Source organism: Pollicipes pollicipes, unplaced genomic scaffold (genome assembly GCF_011947565.3).
Source record: "Pollicipes pollicipes isolate AB1234 unplaced genomic scaffold, Ppol_2.1 Scaffold_7231;HRSCAF=8579_pilon_pilon_pilon, whole genome shotgun sequence".
NCBI classification, from domain to species: Eukaryota; Metazoa; Arthropoda; class Thecostraca; order Pollicipedomorpha; family Pollicipedidae; genus Pollicipes; species Pollicipes pollicipes.
This window is the reverse complement of record NW_023597034.1, coordinates 1,067,424-1,092,404: the sequence shown is the minus strand read 5'-3', so window position 1 is coordinate 1,092,404 and position 24,981 is coordinate 1,067,424. Positions and strand designations below refer to the sequence as shown.

General features: G+C 50.0%; 2 protein-coding genes across 3 annotated transcripts; both read right to left on the bottom strand.

Annotated features, from left to right (window-relative positions):
* Positions 1-15,076: 15,076 nt before the first annotated feature.
* On the bottom strand, positions 15,077-15,713 carry Alg13 (Alg13 UDP-N-acetylglucosaminyltransferase subunit). Its single transcript, XM_037234539.1, has one exon. The coding sequence runs from the start codon at positions 15,693-15,695 to the stop codon at positions 15,201-15,203; it is 495 nt and encodes a 164-aa protein (XP_037090434.1). The 5' UTR covers positions 15,696-15,713; the 3' UTR covers positions 15,077-15,200.
* On the bottom strand, positions 15,669-24,663 carry LOC119110637 (INO80 complex subunit C). 2 transcript variants are annotated; one of them, XM_037234540.1, is made up of 5 exons: positions 24,579-24,663; positions 19,030-19,160; positions 16,633-16,732; positions 16,110-16,177; positions 15,669-15,826 (listed from the first exon to the last, which is right to left on the bottom strand). In XM_037234540.1, the coding sequence occupies exons 1-5, from the start codon at positions 24,622-24,624 to the stop codon at positions 15,695-15,697; spliced, it is 477 nt and encodes a 158-aa protein (XP_037090435.1). In that variant the 5' UTR covers positions 24,625-24,663; the 3' UTR covers positions 15,669-15,694. The 2 variants fall into 2 exon arrangements, 1 of the variants encoding a protein (XP_037090435.1); XR_005095522.1 differs by lacking the exons at positions 15,669-15,826; positions 16,110-16,177; positions 24,579-24,663 and adding an exon at positions 17,371-17,577 and having other exon boundaries at positions 19,030-19,147.
* Between the last annotated feature and the right edge of the window lie 318 nt (positions 24,664-24,981).

Sequence of the window (24,981 nt, the reverse complement as noted above, 5' to 3'; positions counted from 1 at the left end):
GCCGAGTGGTACCGATAGCGTCCGCTGGTGCCGGGCTCGGCGATAGCGACGCCGGCGAGAAGGGCGGCGGGCGATGGCGAGAGCAGCGACAGGTGCGGCCGGGTGGCTGATACGCGTCCAAATCGACTGGCTACGTCACGGGACGCAGCCAACTCAGAGACTCGAGACGACAGTCGTCTTTGCACCTTGTTCAGCACCAGAGCTAACGAAAGCTTCACAATATCAGTGAGGCGCAAGCACGCTCAGGGCGCGCGAACTTTGTTCACGGCGCATGCACTTGTTCACGGCGCTTGCACTCTGTTAACAACAGGCTTCTCATTCAGGCATCGATGTCTCGCACCTAACCAGACATTAAGTTTATTACGGAGCTCAGCGCAGATGACGCACGCGGGGTTATGTTGAAACCGGTGCGGGTGTATGGCGCCGCCAGCACTTTCAGCACCACGTTGCTTTTTTGTTACAAAGCAGGCCGCTATTTCTAGCTAAATCAAACCAAACGTTTACTGGATTTTCCAGCGATAGATAGAGACACCATGCAGACATCCACGTCCATTCAAAATGCGTGCCGGTCAATTATGTGTCGCCTGACTCTAAATCCGACCTTTTGTTGGCCTTTGTCGGTCGGCTCCTCTTCTCTTTGAACCCGTCACGACATCATGAACGGTGGCATCACTAATGGACTGACACAGCGCCCGGCACACCACCGCACTCGCTTCACAACCGGCATCAAGGTTCGAACGTGAGTTGCTGAAAATTCGACAGGAAAACTGGACCGGGAGCTCAAACCAGGGGCGGATCCAGGATTTCGTCAAGAGGGGGGGGGGGGGCAAGGGACATTTTGAGACCCCCTGGAGTTTGGAGCCCCCTCCCAAAAAAACTCCTGGTATTTCGACGATTACATTTTGAGACAAATCGCATGTAGTTATATATTTATGTATGTATATATTTACTTCTTCATTTATTCAATAAATACGGAAACCCGTCTTACTGTGCACAGCCCTATAAAGCATAGGCGTGCTATGCATGCATACACATAGAGCTCATTCATGTTCTACAGATCATTTTAAATGCTGTGGTTTTAAGGCGAACTGTTGCGGAACAACGAGCAAAACAAACTTGAGGTGGCTGCAAACAACCATCAAATCCAAGCATGTACTTCATTCCTAGCTTCTGTATTTACAGGTAGCCGGCTTGGCGATTTAATCAGCTGATGGCAATTGACTATTGCAAATTTTTTCCTTTCTAATTCAGAAGTATAACATTTTAAAATATTCAAAATATATTAAGGACACGATATTCTAGTATAAGAAGTGTCATACACACAATAGCCAATGGAAATAACACATAATCCGTCGGCGGCATGGAAAATTACATTCGACAATCGCGCGTAAAAATTATTCGGCGTGTATTCGACTGCTGCTCTAAGGCGAAGGCACCAAGGCCAATAGCGACGGAACCTGAGAGATCATGGGTGCCGCAGGAGGCCAACGAAGTGGCTCTCATCAAGTATAGGGCCCTCACAGCAATCAAGAGACGCAAGACCAACGTGGTGAGCCCCTAACGATCGGTAGTGCCTCGGCAGGCTGACAAAGCTCCGGCCATAATACAGGACCCTCTGAGCAAAGGGAATCATCCAAGACCATGGATTAAAAACCTCTGTGCGATCAAGAGTGCATGGGCAGGCCAACACCACGAGCCTCGATGGGAGTGAAGAGTCCTCCGCAAATCAGACCAAAGGGAGAGAGCCCTCGATCAAACTAGAGGGCCACAAAGCATCGAGTGTCTCGCGGCCTTACCTTATAAGAGCCCGAGCGACAGCATAGGGCCCTCCAAGCAAGTGGAAAGAACCCGACACTTATATGAAGAGCCCCTGAGTAGCTGAGTGTGCCCTGGCATATGGAACTACGGAAAAAGCGTATAGAGCCTTTTGGAGGCATGGAGGCAGATAGCGTCCCGACAGAACATCGAGCCCTACGAGAAAATGCAAAGAGACCAAGGACAACGTGGAAAGCTTCTTAGCGATCAGATTGGCCCGGCAAGTGGACATATAGGGCCATGCAACCAACAGCGTAATGCCTTTAGACAGCGTAATGAGCCCCAAAATTTCTCCCAAACAGCACTTAGTCAATCGGCGAAGAGTGGAATTCGCTTAATTATCAGCTCTTTACTTTTGATAGCAATGGTTCTTGGTCATCTGTAGGCCCAAGCCATCTAACACTCGGCATGGTCCATGGGAATGGTCCCGTGCCTTCCACACTCTGCCCTCGCTACCGGCCTGAGGAGCTGAATAGATGGAGCCCGCCGATAACATAAGGACATCCATTCAAATAAGAAATATTCACGACGCATTGTGTAGGGCTTTGAATGATCGAGTGCGGCCAAGCAGGTCAACAGATGAGATTTCAAGAAAGAGTGGATGGGCCCTCCATTTCAAATAGGAAGTATTCAAAACCCAGTGCAGAGGAGCCCCGAATGATCCAGTGCGTCAGAGCAGGTTAACATATATTACCCGTCAAGAGCGTATGGCCCTCCATTTAAATAGGAAGCACCCAGGATCCAATGTAGAGGGCTCCCGAATCATCGAGTATGCCCGAGCAGGTTAACAAATAAATTTTCCAACGAGAGCGTGGGGCCCTCCATTAGAATAGGAAGCACCAAAGACCGCATGTAAATGCCCCGGAATGATGGAATGTGCCCGAGCAGCTTATCAGAGCGGGCCCGACAAGAGCGTAGGGCCTTCCATTGAAATAAGAAGTAGCCAAAACCCCGTGCGGAGGGCCCTCGAAAGATGGAGTGCGCCCGAGCAGATTATCAAGTGGCCCAGACAGGAATGTGGGGCCCTAAATTCAAACACCAAGACCCAATAAACAGGCCCCGAACAATCCAGTGTGGCCGAAGCGGCGAGCAGATAGGGTCCCCAACAAGTGCGTAGGGCTGCTCCATTCAGCTAGGAAGTACCCAAGACACAATGTGGAGGGCCCACGGACATTCAAGTGTGCCCGAGCAGGTTATCAGATGGGGCCCCGACAAGAGCGTACGGCCTTCCGTACCAACATGAAATACCCACGACATGGTGTAGAGGACAATAATCGAGTGCACCAGAGCAGGTTGACCGCTAGGGCCTCCGGAAAAAAGCGAAGAGCCCTCCATTCAAAAAGGAAGTACCAGAAACCAGAAGCACCTAGAATCAGAGATCCTCCACGATCGAATGGGCCCGAGATCTTATCAGAGGGGCCGCGGCAGGGGCGTAATGCTCTCCACTCAAATAAGAAGTACCCAAAGCCCGGTGCGGAGAGCCCCTGAAAGATGGGGCGTACCTAAGCAGGTTATCAGATGACCCGGATGGTAGCAGAGGTCCCCAAATTCAAACACCTAGAACAAACGTGCAGGACCCCCAAGCAGCCCAGTGTGGCCAAGAAGGCAAACAGACGAGGTCTCCGACAAGTGCATAGGGCCCCATTCAAATAGCACGTGCCCAAGGCCCAATGTAGAGGGCTCCCGAACGATCAAACGCACCCGAGCAGGTTATGAGATAGGCCCCCGACAAGAGCGTAGCCCCCCCCCCCCCCCCCCACCTCCGCCCATTCAAAAATGAAGTACCCAAGACCCATGGTAGAGGGCCCCTGAATGATCGAGTGTGCCCGTGCAGGTTAACAGATGAGGTTCCCAAAAAGAGCGTAGGGCGCTTCATTCAAATAGGAAACATTCAAGACCCAACGCAGAGGACACCCCGAATGATCCAGTGCGTCAGAGCAGATTAACATATAGAGCCCCAATCAAGAGCGTAGGGCCCTCCATTGAAATAGGAAGTACCCAAGACCCAATGTAGAGGGCCCCCGAATAATCGAGTGTGCCTGAGCAGGTTAACAAATAGGGCCCCCACAAGAGCGTAGGGTCTATCATTCAGAAAAGAAGTACCCAAGACCCAGTGTGGAGGGTCCCCGAACAACTGGGTGTGCCCAAGCAGGCCATCAGATGGGCTTCCGATAAGGGCGTAAGGCCCTAAGCAAGTGACAGAGAATTGGAAACGCCTTAGACCAATGTAGAGGGCCCATGAGCATATCGCAAGTGTGTCGGTAGGTTAATCGAGACCCACGTGAAGGGTCCTTGAGCAACCGAGAATATCCCGGCGGATTTATATATGGGGCCCCGGCTATAGCTCACAGAGCCTTTCTGACGTATAGAAAGAATCCGTGGAAGGGCCCGTAATTGACAAGAGTGCCCGGCGTTCTAACAGGAAAGACCTCAACAACAGCGCAGGGCCCTCCGAGCAAATGCGAAGAAATGAAAAAAAACGAAAAAATGGCAACGTGGAACGCTTCTTAACGATCGAAATGATCCTGCAAGTGGGCATATAGGTCCCCCGGAAGTGGCATGGGACCCCTAGGCAGTGTAATGAGGCTTAAAATTTCAAGTTTACAACTTTTCCAATCATTGAATAATTTTTTGACTTCATAGACCCTCCGCTTTCGCTCATAACTGTTCTTGGTCGTCTGAAAGTCCAGAGATACCCAGTTTTGTTGCGTTTTGTGTTGAAAACTGCACCCGTTCGACCGTTCATGGGCCCTCTCGGACCTAACGGGCCCAATCGGGGCCCAAAGGGGGGGGGCATGGCCCCGTGCCCTCCCCCTTTGGATCCGCCCCTGGCTCAAACAGCTCGTAAAGGGAATCTTCCACATTTGAAGATACTGAAGATACACCAAGATGATGAAACAAGCTCACTCATGACTATTGGTATGCTTTTAAGCGGAAAAGACTCCTATAGACCATACAATATCTCTGTTCAGTAAATATGCTCCTCAATACAGGATTGTTTGATTACGTTATTGTACATTGACCAACATTGGTTGAGAGCCGATTGATGGCCGTTGTGTCTGGAAATCAACCTCATGAACGCCATATATGAACGACTCGACAATTATGTCTTTATTGCCCTTGATCACCACGTGGCTAATGGAATGACAGGATTTGAATGGCATTATTATGGCGTCATGGATGCTTAGGTGACCTTAAAAGTCCTCGAAATAGCCCGCGCATCTTCGCAGGCGTGTATCTCAGAACCTAGAGGGATTTACGTCTTAACAAAGGCAGGGCTGTGAACAACACCGATTGATATTCAAGATGGCTATTTCCATTGAGAACCCCCTTCTTATGTGAACACTCCCTGTAAAGAGAACGTTCCACATTTGAAGATATTGAAGCAAGCATCAGATATGATGACATAAGCTCACTTATACCCAATGGTAGACTTTTCAGTGGACCGCTCTAGATGCCATATTTTCTCTATCCATCAGATATGCTCCCCAATCCCTTATTCTTTGATAGCATCATCGTACCTTGCACGGCATTGATTGAAAGCCAATTGACGGTCGTTATATCTGAACATTGTGCTCACGAACGCCAGATATGAGCGACTCAAAAACAATCTTTTCCATGGGCTTGATTGCCGCATGGCCAACAGAATAGCAGGATTTGAATACGTTTTTGTGGCGTCCTGGACGCCTGCGTAACCTTAAAATAGTCTCCCCGAAAAAGTCCGCGCATCTTCGCGGACGTACAGGCCCTGAACTAGTATGATTTAGGTCTTGGAAGGGCAGGGCTGTGAGCTGCAGCAAATGATCTCCAAGATTGCTATTTCAGTTTAAAACCACATGTAAGCATGAAACACTCCCTTTCACTCCCTATGGTGAGAGGGCCAATTTGGGCCTTCAGGTGGCTGTTTCTAAATATTTTCCGATCGTCGCGATTCAACGACGCGAAACTTTACATACTTGTAGCCCATGAAACAGTCAATCGTTTGGAAGTAAAAGGTTATATTTACCATGCAAAGTCACTAACCAAAGGCCGGACAAAATCGGATCATGGCTGTCAGTAGAGGCAAATTCCGAGGAATCAGTAGATCTGATGTGACAACGGAGTGTCAGAAAAAGCCACACACCTTCGAGATGATTTCTTTGACATCTGCGCAGTGCAATCTAGGATTACAACTAGCTTCATTGACTTCGGGCCACGTATGGAGGTAAGGCCTATGTCAAGAACAATTTTTTTTCCCTTGGAACTTTGCCCTGTGGTGCGGTGTCTGGCGATCATTCCAGATTCCTTTATCCCAGAGAGCTTCAAAAATGTGTTGTCTGAACTTCATTAAGGTCAGAAGAGGTCACTGATCTAAAATGACTTCGATCAACCGTTTGCTTTAAGGAGCCTACCACCTAGCGTAATCCTTGACGCTTGAAGTTCAACATCCAAAACAATTTCGCACATTTTTTGGTCCCGTGACCTTCTGAAGAACAAATAAGGTCACTTACCTGAAATTTCCCCAGTGACCTTTTGCTTAGCAGAGGTATCCAGGCTGAATGTGGATGCACAATGAGGTCCGAGGGAATCTCGGACACCGAACAGGAGTGTGAGTGGTTTGACCTCATTTTACCCGAAGGTCTTGACCTGATAACTTCAAAATTGTACACAAATGAGTTCAGATACAAGCCTGTACATTTGGTGTCTATGCCTCCTTTGGTTCTTTATACCCCAGGGTTCAAATTGCTCTTCATCCCGAACGGCGTCGTATTCGACTGGCCACTCGGGCGCGTGTTAATGAGCGCCGCCTGAAACATTGGGGCAGTTACCGACGTCGAGGTCATGCTAAACAGACCATTACAATGGTAAACAGCTCCCTCTGTGTGGCTCGGAGGGTGGCGGCGTCGACCGGGCGGCCGGCACCACCTCGTCCGCACCTGGCGCTCCCATATTGATGTCTGCTGGGTGGCTCGTCAAAACCGACGACGACAGCGCTCAACTGGTGCGTCGTGTCGAAACGACGGCAATCCTGGACGCCACCGTGCCGTCGAGCAGCTCAGAAACACACAGAACGGAGAGCGCCCTCGGGACTCGCGCAGTCGTAATCGCCGTACCTTCAGGAAGGACTGTTGTACAGCCAGTCTGCTCGTCGACGAGTAGAGATTTGGCCCAAAAACATCATAATGGCCTGAGCCATAAATCGCATTGGATTTCCATGGCTCTCTCCCGGTCTCTCAAAACAGATATGATCGACCAATCCCTTGCACTGAGTCCAGGACAGACGTGGAGGTGATTACGTGGCGGAAGCGGTGGACTGCCGCAGGATGAAACCAAGCTGCTGCTCTCTAGATATTCATAAGTCATATGTCATAGCTAGTGTGCGCATCGTCACACACCCGGCCTCACGGAGACGCATCACCAGCGTCACCGGCTTACGGACACTGCACAGTGTTCAATCTCAGCAGGGCACACATGACACCTTGTGACGACTCGTCTTCTCTTTTCCAGGAGACCGCGCGTTCACTAGCGGCCCTGCCGTCCGCTGGGCCTCGGGCGGCTGTTAGTTAGCCGCGGTCCCTGCCGCAGGGGACAGACAGCGGGCCGTCCGTCGGGCCGCAGCCGCCACCCCGTCCGCCGGTGTCGGGGTCAGGTCCGGCCGCCGCGTCGGCCGGCGCCGGGGTCAGGACCGGCCGCCGCGTCCGCCGGCTCCGCGGACAGGGCCGGCCGCCTCGCCGGTCCGGCAGCCAGGGCCATGTTCAACCCGCCGACCGCTGGCCGCCGCCTCTGAGCGCGCCGCGACGCGATGGAGCCGCTGGTGCTGGCCGCGGCGCTGGCGCTGGCTCACGGTCGCGCCACCAACTGCACCGGCGCCGCCTTCAACGTCACCGACGGCCTCGGCGCCGACGCCTTCAACACCACGGCTGGCAACGGCACGTGCTCGGACGACGGCGGCACGCTGACGTCCAATGACCTGGGCATGCTGAAGGTCGGCGTGCTGACAGCCGTCCTAGTGGTGGTGATGATCTCCACCTGCCGGCTCCTCTTCAAGATGTACGCGCAGTTTGGCATGCGCGACGCGCCCGACGGCGCCGACAAGGCGTTCGGCGAATAGCGCCGGCGGAGGGCGGCTGCACCGGCCGCCCTCTGGTGACCTCCCGTTGTGGTGACCTCTTCCCCGGACCGAGCGGCTGGAGGTGACGCGGCGACGCACCGGCCGCGAGCAGTGTGGACGGCCGCCTCATCCTGCATGGCGCCTCACCCGCGGGGGCATGCCACTACTCGTTTTCATCCGTGCAGGTTGTGAAGAAGGATTTACTGTTGGTGTTATTATGATCTAAATGTCAGTAGGGTAGTTTTCAAGCGCATTAGGTGACATGTGCGCGGCTGTCCTACCCGAGCCTCTCGGACGGCTCCGGTTCGTACAAGTTTTCTGACTTGCTCGGTATTGCGATCATTTAGCGGTCAATAATTACTGAATATACGATGAACCGATCAGCTGCGACTGAGTGCTGGGCCGGGCCAAGAAAAAAAAACTTCAGTAGGAGCACATCAGCTTTTGTGGGTTTTTTTTAGCTATAATGGGACATCCCCGGAAAATGTTTAATTATAATGACGCAATCAACAAAGGTTAAACAACAACTGATCTTCAGTATAGCTGAGAACATCAGATTCTGGTGTTCAGAAATCACCTTAGTCTGAAGCCGTCTTAATTTGGCAATGCCAAAAGACAGAATATGACGTGTTTAATAATCAAACCCTCCTCTGGGAATTTACAGGGCCGCAAAAAGATCATATCATTTGAGCGATAGATCCATGACCAAAATGTGACAAAACGTCTGGAAAATTCAAGAGACCAACAAAAAGATGGCAGCTACCGCTCCTTTCCACAAAAAGTTATTGTAGATGGTCACGTTCCCTTACTAGCAAGGACAGACTTCATTAGTTCCACTTCTTGAGACTCCGTGCTGTTACATACATTAATATGCATACCACATACCAATGTGCAATTTCGAAGTAATGTTACAGTGCCGGCGCCATAATCACCAGCGACTTGCACGCTCCAGGTCACGCACGGCGTTTGACCTCAGCTGGTGCAGACACGTATCCACGGGCGTCCCTTTACATATTTTCGGGGGGATGAACCCCCACAGTGCTAACTTGACCCCCCACGGTCTTCTGAGCCCCCCCCCCCCTTCCCTCCCCCCAAGGCGTATGAGCGAAGGGGGAATACTGAGCCACATAAATGCAGAACAATTATCTTCACTATTGATATGTTAGGCAGTAGATATCTAAACAAATCCCCATTACTATCAGGTTAAAATGTTCTTGTCATGCTAGCTCCTTCATGTACTAAGAGAACATGCAAAGGCTTAATATTTTGCGGTGGTAACACTTGGATTGGAATCAAGAACAGTCGATTTCAATGGGTGGCAGCTTTGAAAAGTACGCGTTGGCCCGATTAAAAGTAAACGCATGTTTTCTCCAACAGTGGCAAGTGCATTTCTAGTGTACGGTGTATTTGTCGTATAATCGTGGCTGTCGTGGTTATGCAACGCTATCAGCGACAGCGGTAGTTGTCAATGATTTCACATTAAGATTACTAAGATGTTATCCTGTGAATTACACCGCATTCTAAGCTTTTTGCAAAAAGGCAGCTTACATTAACTTGAAATGAAGGATAATTCCTGGGGAAGAAAACAAACTTCGATCTACAAGATATCAAAAAGCGTTTTCTTTAAATTTAGAACAGCATCATATATTAGAACATCAAAGGCATGCATTCACGCAGCTGAAATCCTGGAGAAATTAGGTTTTGGGGCGGGTTTAACAAGCCTTTTCGGCTGAGCCTCCCCCAGCTGATTTTAAAAAGTGAACCCCCCCCCCCCTTCCCCCTGTATCCCATAGGCATCTCTAGCAACAGCGGCCTTGGGCCTTCATAACATCGGTGATGGCAGTTGTCCCTTCACCGGAATAGAGAAGGTACAGTGGGGTCGTTCTTTGAGGAAAAAATAAGCTTGTTCCTGCCATGTGGATCAGATTCTTAACACTTTAAAAACAACATAACCAACTTTGTCATCGGCACAGCGCAATGCAACGGAAAATGTCACGCATAGTCAAAGTACATACGAGAAATTGCGATATGACACGGTGCAAGCAATTTAAGTCAAACTCGGAGTTGTGGTGAGGTTCTGTTACTCGTTTATCATAAGCCTCTTAAGTTAGCTACGACCTTGGCCTTGCAACTTTGGTTTGAGTCTTTTACATTCCCTTTCCGCAATTCCTTTTAACAGACTATTGCGCCAAGAATAGCTACAAACTCGTTGAGCGTTGCTAGGGAGACCCTTATGCCTGCGTCACTGGCCTCTTAACAGTCATCGGTGCTCTCTAATTTTATCCGGTAATAAACAGATTTTCTGATATTGAGGCCCTGGCCGCCTTCAAACTAAGGACGTCCTATGCTCATCGACACCTGCTAATTTTAATGCCTGCAACGCCATGGGTGTTCCATGTGCCGTGGAAATTCCTGTTGTTATTCGCATTTTTAGTAGGGCCGTTGAGCAAAGAAAAATACCCAATCAGTCGTCAATCACCTACTTTTACATTCCAGCTGTCTCCAGCCGTCTGGAACCCCGACTGTTCAAGGTATATGTGAACACCGAAAAATCGACATTTGTGGAAACAGCTGTTTGAACCATACGTCTTATTTACCTCAGGTCATCAGCTGTATAGTGCTGGCAGCTCCTCTTGCTTTTAAGCAGGTTCCCGGGCCTCATGAACCAAGGAGGCTTTTAGGAACGACATTAACTTCCGCATAGCTGTTAGTTCCATGGCCGTTCCAATCATCAGGCTCGTTTTCAGCCGCTCACATGCTTAACATTTCCGAGAAACAAGTCCGGCTGCCGGACTCGTGGGACGTCACGGGCACCATCCGGTTTGGTTGTTGTATCCGGCTCAGTGCAGCGGAGTTCTGGGAGCACTGAGGCAAATTAAACGGCAATCGCACCTCGTTCGTACCATAGTGAAAAAGATGGAACACGATGGTTGCACACAAAAAAACCCGCACGAAACAGATTGGATTAACCGGTTTCCCCAGTTCTGGAAATGTTACGCACTTCGGACTTCAGGACATTACAACCGGGTGCCGACACTTAAAAACTTCTAGACAAGAGGCGCAATTTTTCATTATCATAGCCCATACATCGGAGCTGCACAGAGGTACGCATCAAGGGGTACCAAAAGGCTATCCACCATTGGTGGTCATCATCAGGGAGACTGACTGAGGTTATCAGGGAGACTGAACGTCACAGCAAGCTCCTTCGTGAACCATCGTGCTGTTCTCGTGGTTGACACGACACAGACTTTCGTGAAGCTGCACATCAAAGGCACTAACACAGGCAGAGCTTTAGCTGAAAAGATCCAAAGCTGTATTGGGCGTAATTAAACAGAGTACAAAACATCCAATCCAACACATAATAATAACATTACGCTGAAAAAGTAAATTTGCCACATGTTCCACGGACAAAAAGTTGTTGCTAACCATCGCAGGGCCAGAGAAAGCGAGGTTCTGTAGTTCTAAGCCAGGTGGATTTCGATGAAACAACCACCAAAACTGCAAGGGGAGTATCCCGGTCTATATAACATTACCAAATAACTTGGAACATGCACCAATATTAAGGTATACCCTTTGCTTCAAGTTACCAAGAACCTATCGTTTGCCTTCTTCCTCATTCACGTTGCAAAGCCGGGTTTTGCGAGCCTCCCAAAAATCTCCTGCAGGCCGCGCCACCCGACATTCCGCTCGCACGCGGCGACGCCTCAGGCACGCAATCCTGGCCACCGACCCGGCTTGTAATCCAAATACGCAATTAAAAATACTTAAAGACTTGTTGACCTGCCTCACACAGAGCCCTATCTGAAGAGCGTGAAGAATATCGCTTTATTTAATTGGTGCCGGTGCCGTTGAATGTATGATCTGTTAACGTATGCATTCAGCAGCGATTTGTGCACTTGGAAATAGCGGCGCGCGAACGAGATGCATGGGCATGAATAGCCGCTGTAGCGCATCCCTGACGACAAAACTCATGCACTGTCCTCAGAACTTTCTGTAGATAAACGAGATTTAAAACTGATGTGCGTACGATGCATCGCTGATATGTTTCGCTTCGTTTGACTCATGACATTAACTCAATTGTTCAATGTCCTCGCAAAAATTAACCAGCAACTACTCTAGCACTTTTTTACCTGGCACACACTGCAAAGATGTATATTCTCTTTCACGACGGTTATGTGTAATACGATGGAATGGAAGCTACACATAGCTATACTTAAAAACGGTAACGGTCTCATTGCGTTGCTTTACACTCAAGTATGCATTGCAGTCCATGCCTACCATGACTACAAAGAACCATGCCTTCAGTTCCTGAGATCACGAATGTGAGAAGTGTTGTGAGTTTCTTCCGAAGTCGTGGGAGCGTTTCTTGTCAGAGCGTTCCTTAGTTTCCATGAAAACTGACGCCCGTTGCCACAGGCACCGAATGTCGCTTCAGCCGCTTGCTCTCATTGCAACTCCAAACGAGGTTCGCAGACCAGCCGTAAACAGGCCAAGCAGTTGTGTCAACAGGTGAGCATCGCTGCGCGTGCGAACGGCTTGCACGCCGCCAGGGTAAGGTAGTACACAAGTACTCCCAGCTTTAGGTGGGACTGAGCGGAGAATGTGCCCTGCAGACAGCATGCACACGGCTGGGAAATTACAAGGCAGAAACGCGCTGAAATGCGGTGCGTACCAAACTTGTCCGTTAAAGCATGCGCTTGGCAACGGCACTAGACAGCGCGGATCAAAAGGTTTTCAAATAGCTACACATCACTTATCTCCGTCCAACACCAACTCAGCTACATAATCGTTGTATCGAAACGCGTTTGAGCAGTATTTTCCAGGTACGGTACGTCCAGGATTTCGTTAGTCGTTAGTTTGAAAGCTGACAACCCTCACTGAGTCACTTTCTGACTTCTAAACGGCCATCAGCAATTTTCTGCTTAGCGGTTTGAGGTTCGCACAGCTCTCAGTATCACGACGCGCATTGGGTGTGACGACGCCAGCATCTGGGTAACGACTGCATTGGTGTCTCTTGACCTTATGATCGCCTGTGGGTTATCAGAACCTTTCGGCTCAGTCATCAGCGCCGTTATCAAGCTTGGGCGTGGTGGGATCAGTGCGTTAGGTGCCAAAATGTGGAAGCTTGCATGCTTGGTTATTTTGGTCTCCTTCATTGGCATTTTGCAGGTTTGAAGCCTTCCTCTTCACTCGCATGATGCCTTCTTTTAATCCCAGTCATTTAGCGAGACATTTTTTTTACTCGTGAGTATGAGGGCTGCTGAGGCGTCGAACACTTTCATGGAATGCCTAATGCTTTTTCATATTCTCCTTTATCTATGCACCTTCACCGAGACCCACCACAGGAGCTCACACGAACAGTACCTGGCCAGCTCACGTCAGCGTACCACCTACTGTCCATGGCGTTTCCGATCAGCACCTACTGCCCATGGCGTTTCCGATCAGCAACTACTGCCCATGGCGTTTCCGATCAGCAACTACTACCCATGGCGTTTCCGATCAGCAACTACTACCCATGGCGTTTCAGATCAGCACCTACTGCCCATGACGTTTCCGATCAGCACCACTGCCCATGGCGTTTCCAATCAGCACCTACTGCCGATGACGCGGTGAAACACCTACTGCCGATGACGCGGTGAAACACCTACTGCCGATGACGTGGTGAAACACCTGCTGCCGATGACGTGGTGAAACATCTACTGCCGATGACGTGGTGAAACACCTGCTGCCGATGACGTGGTGAAACACCTACCGCCGATGACATGCCACCTACATAACCGGGGTCTGCCACTAAGCGGGTGCTGAAATCTGAAAAAAAATATCCGCTGCAAGTAACCGGGAGGCACAGCTCCGCGATCCGGGAGGCACGGCTCTGCGATCCTGGAGGCCCAGCTCTGCGATCTGGGAGGCGCGGCGCTGCGATCTGGGGGGCACGGCGCTGCGATCTGGGAGGCCCGGCGCTGCGATCTGGGAGGCCCGGCGCCGCGATCTGGGAGGCCCGGCGCTGCGATCTGGGAGGCCCGGCTCTGCGATCCTGGAGGCCCAGCTCTGCGATCCGGGAGGCGCGGCTCTACGATCCGGGAGGCGCGGCGCCGCGATCTGGAAGGCTCGGCTCTGCCATCCGGGAGGCCCGGCGCTGCCATCCGGGAGGCACGTTCAGTCTCGACTTCCGCTTGATTCAAACAGCATCAACGTACTGTATTATCCGCGCGGATGTGACAATGCTCATTAGGTGAAATATGAGGGCCAGTTGCGAACCAAATATGCATATACCCACCGGCCATGTTTTGCCCACGTGATTCACATACGGCCATCAGTGTAGGCCAAGACAACTGGCAGCTGACTATCAGGGAAAATGTATTACGCAACAAGCATCCATGAAACCGAGCATTCATTTGACATGCTTGTCTCGTGCGTTCCAGCATTGCACATCACGCCGTCACCCCCACCCCTCGCTCCCAGGCTCACAGCGTTATGTAATGCCCGGGGGCGACTGTCCCCAAACGACTGCAAAACACTGGCAACCCGTCGCCTTGACACTAATCCGCCCAAAAAGAGACCGTCGAGGCGGACTGAGAACGGCACGGCAGAACAGCTGGCCACCCAGGTAAAACACGACCGTAAAACACATGGGAGGAATCGGCCAGCGGAGCGGACCCAGGCCAGGCTCGGACTGGTCCGCCTCGGGCCGGCTCGGGCGGCGGGGTCAGCTGCGGTCAGCCTATTTCGGCCGGCCGGCGGCGGCCTCCAGGGCACCGGCCGGCGGCGGCGCCGCAGGCGCGGGCCCGCAGACCGGTCGGCGACCAGAATAGGTCCGGAGGCATAGAGCCGAGCCACGTCCGGCGCCGTCAGCACGGCCGCTCGCCAGACGCGGCCGACACGGAGGCCGTCGCTCGGACCCGCCCGACAGGGCGCACCGCGTCATCACCTGAAGGTCACGCGCCACCGCCGGGCGCCACATTCGTCCAGCGTCACCGACTGCAGTCGCGCTACGCCGACCGCTGACACGATACTACACCGCCGCGCGGTGCCCGGCACGGCCGCCACAGGTTGGGTGCCTGGTCACGTGGTCCCCCGGCGGCGTACCGTCCTCTGCCGTCCCGGCTTGTCCGAGTACGCCGAGCTGAGCGTGTCTCGCTCACATACCGCATGCCTCACGTCACAGCCTCACGTCACAGCCTCACGACGCCACCCTCCGCCACGGACCGGCGCCGGATCCGGGGTCGCATGGTCGCTGGCGACGGCGCGGGCCGCCCGCGCCGCTGTTATCCGTGAAGGGCTGAGGCCGGACCGCTCAGCTGAAGCCCAGCGCGCGCTCCAGGTGTCGGGCGAAAGGCCGCGGGTCGCCGGGCGGCAGCGGCTTCAGCCGACTCAGCTCCATGTGCGCCAGCGTGTCGCCGAGCGTCTGGCAGGAGCAGTGCAACAGGTGGCCGCCGGCCGCCAGCCGCTCCGCCAGCTCCGCCTGGTGGTTGCCCATCAGGTCCGAGTTCGTCACCACCACCAGCGGCTTCTTGGCCCTCAGCGTCTCCAGACAGGTGCCGGCCCCGGCATGGCCGATCACCAGGTCCGCCGCCGCGATGTCGTCGGCTATGCTCGGCTTGGACCGAAACCACCGCACCATCACGCCCTCAGCCGTGCCGGACGTCGGCTCTGTCTCGCCGCTGCCGATCTGCAGCACCATCTCACCGTAGCCGCGAGAACTAAGCGTCCGTAGCATCTCGCTAGATGTCACTGTCCGCACCAGTTTGTCGAACTCCGTGGTGCCGACTGTTACGAACACGCGTGCCATTAGCCCACAGGGTTGAACGCCTTCCTGAGCGCCAGGTATCCCGCTACGATGTCACTCGGGAGACTCTGAATGACCTTGAACTCCTCAGCGGTGGCGTAGCGTAGCTTGGTATGAGGGTCTGTATATTTGGCCTGAGACGGGACAGGTCAAGTCAGCCAGCGAAGCCTCGCTAAACTCGGTTACACAGCTAATGCGGGGAAAATATCAAATATCACAGCACCGACACCAATATCAACAGCATGTTGAAATTTATGGAATTTCAGTAATGCTTGGAATACACCATGCACTTTGACAAATGATCGTAATCAACAGCTTGTGCACAAATTTGACCATGTCAGGAACGTTTGCATGCGTGCATAGCTGCACATGTGATAACAAAGTGTTCTTTCTCCGCAGCAAGTATTTTGCACTGACCGGCAGGCCAGATATGTCAGAGTATTTCTTGGCTGGAACGAACGACGGTGGAGCCTCCAGCCTCCAGTCTGCCAAGCGGGACAACACACCCGTCAGCCCTGTACAAAGATGATCCCGTTCCGAACATACCAGTCAACCACGTCTCTAGCCCCTAGCAGCCCACTCGTACGTGACACGGTGAATGTGGGAACAAACTCGGTGCCCGAGAACGCATTCCCTTCCATGAGTGCCAGATCACCCCGTCCAGTGAGAGATGGTAGAAGTGCGCAGAGATGTGACCTGCAAAGCTCTCAATGGCTGTTTCATTATGTTGTATCACTGCCTGTTCTGAGTCTCTGACTCATATGTGACTGTGTGCCCTGGGAAGGGCAAACCATGTCTTCTGGACTTCTAACTCGCATGTCACCACGTCCTCTGAGCCTTTGACTCACGTATCACCACATGCTCTGGGTCTCTCACATATCATTGCATCCTCTGGGTCTCCGAATCATACGCGACTGCATCATTTGGGTCTCTCACTCACATGTGACCGCGTCGGCGGGGAAGGGCAGGCTGCGCTCCAGACTGATGAGCTGTTTCAGGGGGCGCCAGGCTCGCTTCTTGTTGGCCGTCTTGTTAGTATGCTGTCAATACCACTTCATAATTATTTTTTGTGCACTTACTTAATCTTATCTGGCTGACTTTGAAGCCTGTCAGCATCAGTGGTGAAAGCACATAGCACAGGATGGTTTGGATCATGACAGCTGCTTAAGTTTCAATGTGTGTCATCACTGGAGCTTTACACTTTACACACTGTGTCACCATTGAGGCTATACCCTCAGCTGCTAAGGCTATATGGCATTGCCTGCCCCCAACCCTAGTAAGAAATCAAACTCTGTACTTCTGGTTTCCCAGTCATGCAGAAGTGTCAATGTTAGTGTAATGACTAGTAGTATTCAGCATTTGAGACATACATTAAGGACATCACATCCAGCTCAGCAAGCATGAAAAATGTAAATTCTTGAGCATCTGATGATCACAGGAATGCTCAGGATACACAACTATTACAATATCCATGAAAGAAACCATTGGCTAACTGGTGCAAGGATGTCTTAAAACCACATGCCAGCTTGAACATGCAAATTACATTGTAAGAACTGCAGTATGAATGCAATGCATCACATCAGACCAAAAGGCATTTATTTTTCATAAAGATGATACATCCATCCATAAAAAACTATCCACTCAAATGGGATACCAAGTTTTATGTTTCCCTTCTTACCTTAAAATTTGGATCCTTAAATATAGTGCTAAGTCCAGTCTTGCTATCCACTGAATCAGATGTATAGTTTTCTACACTCTCATTCTCAGTCTTTACAAGAACTTTCATTCTCATGACAATATCAGCATACTGAGTATACTGATATTACTGAGTGTACTGAGTATATCAGCATACTGGGCATACAGATATCTGGCTCTTGTGCATTCCCTGTAACACACAAATTCACATTATCACAGCCACATCTGCAGCATTATTGAAATTTTCTAAAAGATTTGGGGAGGGGAAGGGGCTTGGAATACACATTTGGGAAGGAGAAGGGGGCCCTGGACTTAACCCTTTCTATTATGATCTTATTATTGGAATGGACGTGATATTAGGCTGCAGTTCAAGGTTGCTGGGCCATGGCCCCCTCAAAGAGATATGAAGTTCTGCACATGTCTGCATCCCTCACCACAACAGAAAAGCAAACAACAGTCTAATCTATTGCCAGGATGCAGACATCATATAAATGTTAGAAACAGCTTTATTTGAGGAAACTTATATGGAAACCTGTGATGACCAGAGCAAAAATATAGGAAAAAATGATGTCCTGGCTATTTCTTATAACAATTGTGACAAACTTATATTTGTTGTACTATGAAACATTCACACTATTTTACTTCACTTTGAGGCATTTTAACCCAGTGTGTACTACTTTTGTTAGAAGTATGGTCAGGTTTGATGGAATGATCAAGATCACTTCTTTTCACTTTTTGTGTCCACATCACACTCTCTTCAATCACTATGAGAAGCAAGGGTGTACTTCACCACCCCATTGAAGAGAGGAAGGCCATCAAGGCATTGTGGAAGCTGTCACTGCCATCAACATTCTGACCACCTGGGCCTCCACAGCAGACATTTTGACTGCCATCAATAGTCTGACCATTTGGGCTTCCATGGCTAAGACATTCTGTCTGATCCAACAACTCATTCATTGAGATATGGACCATTACAAGTCAACTCAATACTAAGGTAGAGCCATGGGTTTAATTTAATAGTATGGATGTAGTGATATGGATGAAATGATCTTATCAACTTGTACTCCAGACCAACATCACAGCCATATAAGGCAGGGTACTGAATGATGAAATGCTACATACACTTCTCAGATGTCATCATATCTTTTAACCTACACATCCTTGAAAAATATTTATACAGACCGTCAATCACAGAAAGACCACCTGAATGTGAAAACCTAGGATGGAACCATGTGTTTAATTGTAAAAAAGTCCTGTCCAGCCAAATTCATGGAAGAAAGCAATGGCATAGCATGCACCAATGGTTACGTTTTCCTTCCAACCAATATACACTCCAATATATCTTCCACAAATCAGATGAAAAGATATTACCAACATAGTATTATGTTTCACCCAGCACACCAACTGGTCATCACACAAGCTACATTGACCATGTCCGACATAACACACACCCCAGCAACAATTTCACTGCATACATACAGTAAGCCCCAGCATACCGAGTTTAGCGCATGGCCGCCACCTGCACCAGTGCATAGAGCCGACATTCAAAAAAGCAATGGCATTTCAACGGCGAATTTAGGCCAAAATACCCGGGATGCATTTCTGAAAGCCGATCAAATTTTCCCATTTGACATAATCTCACCGAGCCTGAATTCAGCGTTTGCAGAAGCAAGTTTCGGCACACCAACTTCAAGTCGACGTCCAGCGCAGTAGATGGATCTTGGTCGAATAGCCCCGTGGATACCACCAACTGCCAATACGCTAGAGGCGAAAATGGGCTTTTTTTTACTTGGGTACCTGTATTGCCGACGGTGGGGAGAGAGCTACGCTGGCTGCAGGTTCCTGTACTGCCATGATGGAGAAATGCTGTTAGGTATCAGCCGACGTAGTGACGTCACTGAAAATGGGTTTGCATCGATCTGGGGTTCTTTTGGGGCCGACTGAAGGCTACAAGGCATTTGCTAGCGATATGATGTCACTGGTATTCGACTGGATATGTGACGTCACTGGTTGTGAGGCTTAGGGCTCGTTTGGGTGCAATGAATGCCGTAAAGCATCACCTGACGATATGTCGTCGCTGGTATTCAATGAAACATCAGGCGCAACGGGCCTTATTCCATCTTTACCTTTCGTACCTGTCTGCTGCAAGCATTTGCGTGCCGATAAAAGCTTGACCGAATCACCTGAATGTGTGACGTCACCAATCACCACTTGATACGAGTGCACTAGGCCCCACGGCCGCGGTGTATCATGTTCCGTGAAATATCACTGGGTATCGTGACGTCAGTGATATTCGACTAAATATTGGTCGCAACAGGTCAAGGTTCATTTTTAGCTTCGTACCTGTCTACTGCAAGCACTGGCGTGATGAATAAAAGCTACCAAATCACGTGAGTGTGTGACGTCACTGGTCATGCATTTTTATGGATCTTTGGGGGGCCAACTGAGGGCCGTAAAGCATAGCCTAATGATGTGACGTCACTGGCATTCGACTGTGTGTGATGTCACTTGTGATCAGATTTTACGGCCTCTTTTGGGCCGACGAAAGGTCATACTACATTAACTGAAGATGTGGCCGTCACTGGTATCCGAATACAATTCAGGCGGCCATGGCCATGCTCCATCTTTACCTTTGGTACCTGTCCATTGCAAGTATTTGAATGCTGAAGGAAGGGTCTGCCGAATTACCTGAGTGTGTAACGTCACTAACCATTAATTTGTATAGACTGTTTTGAACCCACTGTAAGCCATACCACATCAGCTGACCATATGACGTCACCGGTTTTCGTCTAGGTGTCATGCGCAACAGGCCATGCTCTATTTTTTGCCTTCGTACCTGTTTACCTGCAAGCATTCGCGTGCTATATCAAGGTGATGCTGAACCATCTGAGTGCGTGACGTCACTGGTCATGAGTTATACAGGCTCACTTGGGCAGCCCAATGCAACAAAGCATCATATCCTGTAAAGCATCGCGGGATGATATGACGGCACTGGTATTCGACTCAACATCAGGCTCAACAGGCCATGTTCCATCTTATTACCTTTCGTACCTGTCTACTGCAAGCATTCGCGTGTTATATCACGTCCATTGGTTAAGAGTTCTTACGGGCTCTTTTCAACCCCCTATATGGTATAATGCTTCAGTTGACGATATGATGTCACTGGTGTTCGACTTAGCATCAGGCACAACATGTCATTTTCATCTTTGCCTTTCGCACCCTGTTAAAGTATTGGCGAGCCTAATGATGGCTCTGCCGAATCACCTGAGTGGCGTCATCATGAGTTTTATTACAGGCTATTGTTGGCCGGGAAAGCCATTAGGCATCATCTAACGATATGTCGTCACTGGTAATCCCACTAAGTGTGTGACGACCGTTGGTCATGAGTTTTCCCGCGCCTTTTTGGGCCGATTAAGGCCATTGGGCATCAGGTAACGATATGACGTCACTGGGTATTCAATTAAGCATCAGATACAATATGTCATGTTTCATCTTTACCTTCCGCACCTATCTACTGCAAGTATTCGCGGCGCCACATAAAGGCTCTGCCCAATCACCTGAGGCGTGTGGTGTGACTGGTTATGAGGTTAACAGCGGGTTTACCCGGGCTGACTGAAGGACATCAAGCATCATCTGGCGATGTGACGTCACTGGTATTCAACTTAACACCAGGCGCGACAGGCCATGTTCGTCTTTACCTTTCGTACCTGTCTATTGTAAGCATTGACATGCTTAAGGAAAGCTCTGTGAAATCTCCTGAGTGTGTAATGTCACTGGTCATGAGTTCTTCTACGGGCTGCTTTTTTGTACCTATAGGGTACAAGACATCAGTTTGACGATATGACATCACTGGTATTTGACTTAATCTCAGGCGCAACAGGTCATGTTCCATCTTTGCCTTTCGCACCTCTATACTGCAAGTATTCGCGCCGCTAACAGAAAGGCTCTGCCGAATCACCTGAGCATGTGGTGTAACTGGTCATGAGTTTACGGCGGGCTTACTCGGGCTGACTGAAGGACTCAAGCATCACCTGACCATATGACGTCACTGATATTCGGGGCTGTGGCCCAGACTTATGGGCCGCTAGGCGGCGCCCTTTGATTATTATTTAGCCATCAGGGCATTCCGGACCGTAGCTGCTCATGGGCGCATCCTGTGATAGTCGGGCGGAATAGCTTTGCATATGCGTCGGTTTGTGGGCTGGGGATCACCTTTGTTTTGTGTTAACGTTTGTTCAAAATTTTAGTCGTTGAAACAGTCCCGTTGCGTTTGAAGTCTGTTACTTAATGGTGCGCACAATAAAATTAGTGTGCTTAACTATGGTGCATCTCCCACCTCTGCTGCTGGGAACTCCGTAGCCGTAGGTGGCCAAGTGACCTCCTACAACTGATGATCCTAGTACGTCACATACTCAGATTGATTCGGCGGAGCCTTCATATAGCACGCGAATATTTGTAGCAGCCAGGTACGAAAGGCAAATATGGAGCATGACCTGTTGGCGCCTGATGTTTAGTCGAGCACCAGTAACGTCATGTCGTCAGCTGATTAATTTTATAAACCTAAAATGGGTTCAAAGGAGCCCGTAAAAAACCTCGTGACCAGTGACGTCACACACTCAGGAGATTCGACGGAGCCTTTCATTCAGCACGTCAATACCTTTAATAAACAAGTACAAAAGGTAAAGAAAGTACGTGGCATGTTGGACCTGATGTTACGTCGAATAACAGTGACGACATATCATCCTGTGATGCTTCACGGGAGGTGTTGCTTTGTAGCCTTGGGCGGCCCAAGTGAATCCGTATGAACTCATGACCAGCGACGTCACCCACTCAGATGATTCGTCTGGAGTTTAGTCGATTACCAGTGACGTCATATCGTCAGCTGATGCTTGATGTCCGTCAGTCAGCCCGAGTAAACCGCACAAACTCATGGCCAGTTACACCACACGCTCAGGCGAATCGACAGAGCCTTTTGTAGCGCACGAATACTTGCAGTAGGCAGGTGCGAAAGGTAAAGATGAAACATGGCTTATTGCAACTGATGTTAATTCGAATACAAGTGACGCCATAACGTTATCTGATGCCTAATGACCTGAACTCGGCCAAAAAAAGGGCCCGTAAAAGCTCAATGACCAGTGACGTCACACACTCAGTGGATTACCAGTGACGTCATTTCGTTAGCTAATGCCTTATGGCTTTCGCTCAAGCCAAAATAGTTGGTAAAAATTCATGACCAGTGACGTCGCACACTCAGGTGACTCGGCAGAGCCATCATTTAACGCACCAATACTTTACAGGTACGAAAGGCAAAGATGGAACATGACCTGTTACGCCTCATGTTAAGTCGAACACCATTGACATCATGTCGTCAACTGATGCATTTTTTCCCTATAGAGGGTTCCGAGGAGCCAGAAAAACTCATGACCAGTAACGTTACACACCCAGGAGACTCGACAGAGCCTTCATTCAGCACGTCAATACTTGTAATAGACGGGTACGAAAGGTAAAGATAGAACATGGCCTGTCGCGCCTGATGTTAAGTCGGACACCAGTGACGTCATATCATCAGCTGATGCATTATACCGTTTGGGGGTACAAAAGGTCCCGTAAAAGCTCTTGACCAGTGACGTTACTTACTCAGGAGACTCGACAGAGCCTTCACTCAGCACGCCCATACTTCCAAGAGACAGGTACGAAAGGTAAAGATGGAACATGGCCTGTCGCGCCTGAAGTTTAGTCGAATACCAGTGACGTCATATCGTTAGCTGATGCTTGATGTCCTTCAGTCAGCCAGAGTAAACCCGCGTTAACTCATAACTAGTTACACCACACGCTCAGGTAATTCGGCAGAGCCCCTGTGTCGCGCGAATACTTGCAGTAGATAGGTGCGAAAGGTACAGACGAAACATGGCTTAGATGGAGCATGGCCTGTTGCGCATGATGTCTAGTCGAAACCCAGTGACATCATATCGTCAGCTGATGCCTTGTGGCCTATAGTAGGCTCAAAAGAGTGTGCAAATTAATGGTCAGTGACGTACACACTTAGGTAATTTGGGCAGAGCCTTCCACGGCAATGCTTGCAATGGACAGGTACCAAAGATAAAGGTGGAACATGGTCTGTCGCGCCCCGAAGTTCATTCGAATACCAGTGACGTCACATCTTCAGTCATTGCCGTATGACCTTCGTCGTCGCCCCAAAAGAGGCCGTAAAACCTCATGACCAGCGACACGCACAGTCGAGTGCCAGCGACGTCACATCGTTAGCTGATGCTTTATGGTCTTCAGTTGGCCGCACAAAAAATCCGCCAATACTTGCAGCAGACATGTACGAAAGGTATAAATGGAGCATGGCCTGTTGCCTGATGTTCAGCCAAATACCAGTGACGTCATATCGCCAGCTGATGCCTAACGGCATTTCGTCGGTCCTATAGGGCCCGTGGAAACCCACGGCCATTGACGTCTTACAGTCGTATAGCAGTGACGTCGTTAGCTGACATCTTGTGGTCTTCAGTTGGCCGAAAAGCACCGTTGGAACTCATGGCCAGTGATGTCACACACTCAGGTGGTTCGGCAGCTTTCATCCAGCACGCCAATGCTTGCAGTAGACAAGTACAAAGGTAAAAATGAAGCACGGCCTGTTGCGCCCAGTTTTTATTCGAATACCAGTGACGTCACGCTATCCGGTGATACTTCGCGGACCACGACACACCGTGGTCGTGAGGCCTAAGTGCACTCGTATGAAGTGATGATTAGGGACGTCACACATTGGGGGTAATTCGGTCAAACCTTATGCGGCACGCAAATGCTTGCGGCAGACAGGTACGAAAAGTAAAGATGGAACGAGGCCGGCCGCGCCTGATGTTCAATCGAATACCAGTGACGACACATGGCCAGCTGATGCATTACGGCATTCAGTGGACCCAAAAGAGCCTTATACACTCACGACCAGTGACGTCACATACTCAGCCGAATACCAGTGACACCATATCACAAGCAAAAGCCTTATGGCCTTCAGTCGGCCTGAGAGAACCCCGATCCCGATCGATGCAAAACCACTTTCAGTGACGTCACAATGTTAGCTGATGCCTCACAGCTTTTGCCCCGCACGACAATACTCGAAAACCCTGCAGCTAGCGTAGCTCTTCTCCCTCCGTCGGCCATACAGGTACCCAAGTAAAAAATTACCCGAAAATGTTGGGGAACGCAACTGTGAACACTCAAATGCACCCAAAACCATGGCAATGGTAATTCATTTGTTTACCATGTAGTTTCTAACTGCGATATTCTATTATCATACCACTCTGACAACAATATGCGGGCGCTTGGCGAGCGCTCTGGATGCCTGTCGATGGGAATTCCTTTTTTAGTGACTTTAATTTACGTTCCTCGCCATGAGACGAAAGCGGGGCTTCGTAACTTATCCCGCTCAAAAGCCACCTCATCCTAAATAAGTCAGGTGGCCATTTTAGAGAGGGAAGCACGGGAAAACCAAACATCTGCGATTTTACTTTGATAGTCTTGGTAATACGGAAAATATGGTCAACAAGGACAGTCATTCAAGATCACAATTCATTGCATATATGTGGGAAAAGCC